This window comes from Trichechus manatus, unplaced genomic scaffold, assembly GCF_000243295.1.
Source record: "Trichechus manatus latirostris isolate Lorelei unplaced genomic scaffold, TriManLat1.0 scaffold00052, whole genome shotgun sequence".
Classification (NCBI taxonomy): domain Eukaryota; kingdom Metazoa; phylum Chordata; class Mammalia; order Sirenia; family Trichechidae; genus Trichechus; species Trichechus manatus.
In genome coordinates this window covers 6,569,408-6,575,407 of record NW_004443988.1, presented here as the reverse complement: position 1 = coordinate 6,575,407, position 6,000 = coordinate 6,569,408, and the positions used below count along the sequence as shown (strand labels likewise).

Here is a 6,000-nt window from a genome sequence, read left to right as displayed (position 1 = left end):
TTGAGTGTTGTTTGCTTGATATGTTTTTTTCCATGCTTTGAGTTTTAGTTTGTTTGTGTCTTTAAGTCTAAGGTGTGTCTCTTGTAGGCAGCATATAGATGGAGCGTGTTTTTTAATCCAGTCTGCCACTCTCTGTCTCTTTATTGGTGCATTTAGTCCCCAGTGTAATTATTGATAGGTATGAGTTTAGTGCTGTCATTTTTATGTCTCTTTTTGTGTCTTGTTCACTGTTTCTTTGTTCCACTTAATTTTCTGTGCTGAGTCTTTTTTCTTTATGTATTTTCTTTTCATCTTTTTCATTATTGTTGATTTTGTGTTTGCTGAGTCTTTATATTTTTCTAGTTTTTTATTTTGACTTGTAGGATTGTTAGTTTCCTTTGTGGTTACCATAATAATTACCCCTAGTTTTCTAACTTTATACCAGTCTTTTATTTCTTTATATCGCCTTGACTTCCTCTCCATATGAAAAATCTATGTCTCCATTTTTTAAGTCCCTTTTTTTTTGTTTTAACATTGTAATCTTTTACATATTGACATCTGTTTCCCTATTTTCAGTGTTTCAGCTTTGATTTACTTTTGTGACTTTCCTTTCAGGGTTGATATCTGGTTGCTCTGTCCTGTGTTCTAGTCTTGGGTTTTTATCTGATGTTACTGATTTTCTAACCAGAGGACTCCCTTTAGTATTTCTTGTAATTTTGACTTGGTTTTTGCAAATTCCCTAAACTTCTGATTATCTGGAAATGCCCTAATTTCACCATCATATTTGAGAGACAGTATTGCTGGATATGTAATTCTTGGCTGGCAGTTTTCTTCCTTCAAGGCTTTATATGTATCATCCCATTGCCTTCTTGCCTGCATGGTTTCTGCTGTGTAGTCCGAGCTTATTCTTATTGACTCTCCTTTGTAGATGACTTTTTGTTTATCCCTAGCTGCTCTTAAAATTCTCTCTTTATCTTTGGTTTTGGCAAATTTAATTATAATATGTCTTGGTGACTTTCTTTTGGGATCTACCTTATGTGGGGTTCGATGAGCATCTTGGATAGATATCTTCTCATCTTTCATGACATCAGAGAAGTTTTCTGTCAACAAATCTTCAACAATTCTCTCTGTATTTTCTGTTATCCCCTCCCCCCACACACACACTTTCTGGTACTCCAATCACTTGTAGGTTATTCCTCTTGATAGAGTCCCACATAATTCTTAGGGTTTCTTTGTTTTTTTTAATCCTTTTATCTGATTTTTCCACAGATAAGTTGGTGTCAAGTGCTTTATCTTCAGCCTCACTAATTCTGACTTCCGTTGCCTCAATTCTGCTTCTATGACTTTCTATTGAGTTGTCTAATTCTGACTTTTTGGTTAATCTTCTGAATTTCTGATTGCTGTCTCTCTATGGATTCTTGCAGCCTGTTAAATTTGTCATTATGCTCTTCTCTAATCTTTTTAATTTCCTCTGTTGCGTCTCCTGCATTTTGATTAATTTCCTTCCTAATTTCTTGAAGAGTTCTGTATATTAATCTTTTGTATTCTGCCTCCAGCAATTCCAAGAAATTTTCCTTCTCTGGAAAATTTCTAGATTCTTTATCTTGGGAGCTTGCTGAAGCCATCATGGATTGCCTCTTTATGTGATTTCATATTGACTGTTGTCTCCAAGCCATCAATAAGTTATTATATTTATTTATTTTATGTTTGCTTACTGTGTCCTAGCTTCTTGTTTTGTTTTGATATGCCCAAATAGGCTGCTCGTATCAGCTAGTTTGATTATTGACAACTGTGAAGATCTAATGTCCTGTCACCAGGTGGTTAGATCTGTTACTAGGTATGCGAGCTCAGGAGTCTGCCCACTCCTCTGTATGGATTCAGCTCAAGTACCCAGGTATATAGCCACCAAGTGTGTGGTGTAGGCTCTCACTTACAGTTCTAGACAGGCATGGGTGATTGGTGTAGGCACAGGCATCTAGCTGCAGCAGGTGGACACACTCTGAGCAAGGCAGGGGGCTGATGGCTGCCCCTGAGTGTCCAGAGGAAGGCGTGCCCCTGTTCCCTAGAGCGTGTAGGTGGGTTAGTTTTGCAGCCGGACTATGAGCACCTAATGCTGTTGGCTGTAAGGACTGGGGGACATCTCTTATTCATGGGCCCCTATTGCAGGTGGCTAGGTGGCATGGGTGGAGCCACCAGTCCTCAGGCCCCTGATGTGGGTAGGTGAAGACCCTGCTTAATGGACAGAGCAGTGTCAAATTTCAAGAACCTGCCACTTGACAGCTGAAACAGTTGAATTTAGACTTCCAGTATATACCCTATCGTACTGTGGTAATGAGGGCCTATGCTGTTGAGATGGGCCCACACAAGTCTATGCAGGGGAACAGGTGCTCAAAGTCCAGGGATCCCTTATGCCTCTGCCTAGGCAAAGGAGCTGTGCCTACCCTGGGTTCCTGGCTTAGGGGAGCCAGCAGGTTTTTTTTTTTTTTTTTCTCATTAGTTTTTTCACTCTCCAAGGCAGGGAGAATGGCTTCAGGTGTGTGACGGTTCCTACTTCCAGCCCAGGGGACTTGGCAATTGCTGAAGCCGGTCTGGGACCCAGTGTAGTGCAGGGAGTGGGGAGGTAAATGGGAGAGAGGTTTTTCCCTAAGAGGGGTGTTTTTGATCCACGTGATAGGCCATAAACAATTACTTATCTATCGCTGGATCGAGGGCTGCTTCTCACTGGTTCTGGGTGGCTGTGTAGACTCTCTGGTGCTGGGTCTCTCCTGGTATGGAAAATGCGCCTCCTGAGCACAGCTGCTTGCCTGCCTCACCGCTCACCCACGAGCTGCTCAGGCCTGAAGGGCTCAGGCTCTTGCTGGCTCAGGTCTGGCAACTCCTTGCTGCTTCCGAACTGTCTCTCCCTCCCCCTGCCACTCAGTCCAGTTCCTCAACTCTGCCTTTGATGTTCAGGGCTCCCAGATTGCCATATATAATCGAATCACTTGTTTTTTCGTGTCTTTGTTGTAAGAGGGTCCACCAGAAGGTCTGACTACTCTGCCATCTTGGCCCTGCCTCTCAAGGAGGGTCTTGAACCCTGGGCCAGAGTCAGAGCACTTCACAGTGCTCAGAGGAGGGGGAGCAGAGGAGGACGACCCTCTGGGCAGGGGCTACCTTCTGCAAAGCCCTCGAGGTAGGAGTGCCTGAGGACTAAAGTGGGTACTGAAAGGATGACTGACATACTTCCACGGTATCTCTGTAGTAATAGTGCTAAAACAGACCCTGGCTGTCCTATGTTCAGGGGGCATAGGGAATAACTGTATTTTCTGTCTCAAAAAGGAGGATCTGAGGTCTGACGAGGGTCCAGGTGCTCCCCAGATGGGTGGGACAGTAGCTGGGAACTGGGCGTTGTCCTGGAAATCAGGGACACAGGGTTGTGGTTGTAGGTTAAAGAATAAAGCAGCCGTGACACACTGAGAGTCAGCAAGAGCATCTTCCCAGCCCACACAAGTGAGAAACGGCAGTGCACGGCTCCCTGCGCCTCCACACCCAGTGCCGCGGTGGCTCTTGCCGCCTGCACCCTCTGAGCACACCAAGGCTGCTGCAGCACTGTGGGCTGTTTGAGGGAATGAAGGTGTGCGAAAGCCCCTGTGGGATGGAGCCTCCCTTTCCTCTCTCCTCCTTACCCTTTCTCTGACAGCCACATCTTGCCGGGGGTGAAGCACATTCCTACCCACTTTCTGGGTCTTCAGGGGCACAAGGAGGACAGAACTGCACAGGGCTGGAGGGGTGCTTGCCTCTTGTCCCCTGCCACTGTGGGGATGGATCCAGAGTCCACACTCCAGCCACCCTGTGGCACGGGCTGCCCTGCAGCCTGGAGAGCAAGCTCCAGGGCAAGGACCCCTCTCCCCATTTCATAGAGGAGGTGGGGGCACATGTCCAGGGCTACACAGCTACTGAACAGGGCAGGAGCAGGGACGGTGCCCAGGTCTTGTGGCTTCAAACCCTGACCTTCTCCACTCCTCCATGCTGCCTAGCTCCTGAGCTACCAAAAGACGTACTGGCTTCTGAATTTGATATGAAGATCACAGCATGGTGATTGAGCTTGTAGGCTTGGAGACCAGACTACCTGAGTTCAAATCCCAGCCCACTTGAGTTTGAATCCCAGCCCTCCCATTTGTTGGTGGTGTGAACTTGGGCAAATTATGTAACACTTCTGTGCCTCCGTTTCCTTTTTGGTAAAATGAGAATAATAAAAGGTTGACTGTGAGGACTAAATGGCTTAAAATAGGTAAAGGGCTCAGAAAATGTCTGGGCACACAGTAAGCACTCAATCCATGTTTATTATTGTTGTCATTTTTACTGTATTATTTAGCACCAAATGTGCCTGCAGTCTACCCTGCTGCCGCAGCACCCCGCCCCTTAGGCCTGTCCAGGTCTCGTTGAGTCACAGGCTCCAGCCCCAGCTGGGCCAGGTGGGCTCTTTGGGGCCTCCCAGAGCCTGATGGGAGCCTTCAGAGACCTGGCTGGCTAGTGCCCCCAGACTCTTCAGGCAGAGGAAGCCCACTTCCTGTCCAGCCCTCAACTCCCTTCAACTCAGGCTCTGCTCCTCTGTGCAGATTTTAATGAGAACGGCTTCATTGACGAGGAGGATCTGCAGAGTATCGTCCTCCGACTGCTGAACAGTGATGACGTGTCTGAGGACTTGCTGGTCGACCTAACGAACCATGTGTGTACCTGCGGGCTATGGGTGAGAGCTGGGGTGGCAGGCCATCGCCCAACCCCCCTGGATGTCCGGCTGCTCATCTTGGGAGAAGATGGGTCAGGCTCAGGGCCAAACCTGAAGCAGATGGTATTTTGGCCTTTGGTGCACACATGCCTTGGGGCCTCTGTGAGAGGCAGGCAGGGCAAGAGAACAGGTGCACAGCTAGAGACAACCACCCCTCAATTCCCTGTCCTTGCTCCAAGATGGCGATTCCCTTCCAGGGACCGCACACAGTGTGTCCCAACCCACCCATTCCAAGGGGAGCCACCCCCCAACTGCAGTCATTCCAGGAAGAGGGGCCAAGAGGAAGATTAGCATAAGATGAACACATCCCCATGTCCCCTTCCCCACTCACTATCCCCACCACAATCCCTGCACAATACAACACCCAGATGTCCCAGAGTGACGGTCCAAAGTGTGACAAGACCTGAAGACAGCCTCACAAACCCAAGACAGGGCATGGTTCCACTTATCATAGACCATGAAAACCCTCAAGTGTTTTGGTCTGGGTAGAAACTAGAAGCAAAGATAAAACCATGAGTGCACATCACTGCCCACTACCTGACTGGGCCCCTTGCAGTGTAGAGCCCTATGACTGGGTGGCAGGCAGTAGGGATGGGAATGTATTAGTGTCCTAGAGCTGCTGTAACAAAATAACACAAAGTGGGTGGCTTACAAGAACTGAAATTTATTGTTTCACAGTTCCACAGGTTTGAAGTCCAAATCAGAGTATCAGTCATATTGATTTCTTCTGAGGCTCTGAAGAACAAGCTCTCTCACGCCTCTCTGAGCTTCTGGCAGCTCCAGGCATTCCTGGGCTTGCAGCTATGGTGTCATATGGCGTCCTTGCTCTGTCTCTCCATCTGGGTGTAACTTCTCCTCTTTCATGAGGACACTAGTTACATAGGATTAGGACCCACCCTACTCCAGTATGACCTCATGTTAACCTAACCAATAATATCTTCAAAGACTTTGTTTCCAAACAGGGTCACATTCACAGGTGTAGGGGTTAGGACTTCAGCATATCTTTTGGGGGAACACAGTTCAACCCATAACAGGTATATCCCCCAGCACCCTTGCTCTCACTGCCAAGTTTGGGTTGGAGGCACTGAGATGGATCTTCCCATGAGTGGATCCAGCCCATCAGGTTCCAAACCTTAGTGCAAATAACCTCATCTTTATCAACTTCTGTTTCTGGTCTGTGAAATGGGGATAAGAATATTTGCTCCACAGAGGGTCAGAAGAACTCTAGGAAATGAGTGTTAGCATCTGGCAGA

General features: G+C 47.3%; 1 protein-coding gene across 1 annotated transcript in view; it reads left to right on the top strand.

The window, feature by feature from the left end:
- The window catches only part of CIB4 (calcium and integrin binding family member 4), a 79,973-nt gene that overhangs the window by 71,802 nt on the left and 2,171 nt on the right, over positions 1 to 6,000 (top strand). The window contains exon 5 of the mRNA XM_004377593.2: positions 4,578 to 4,687. Within this exon, the coding sequence (XP_004377650.1) occupies positions 4,578 to 4,687 (110 nt within the window). The remainder of the gene's footprint in view (positions 1 to 4,577; positions 4,688 to 6,000) is intronic.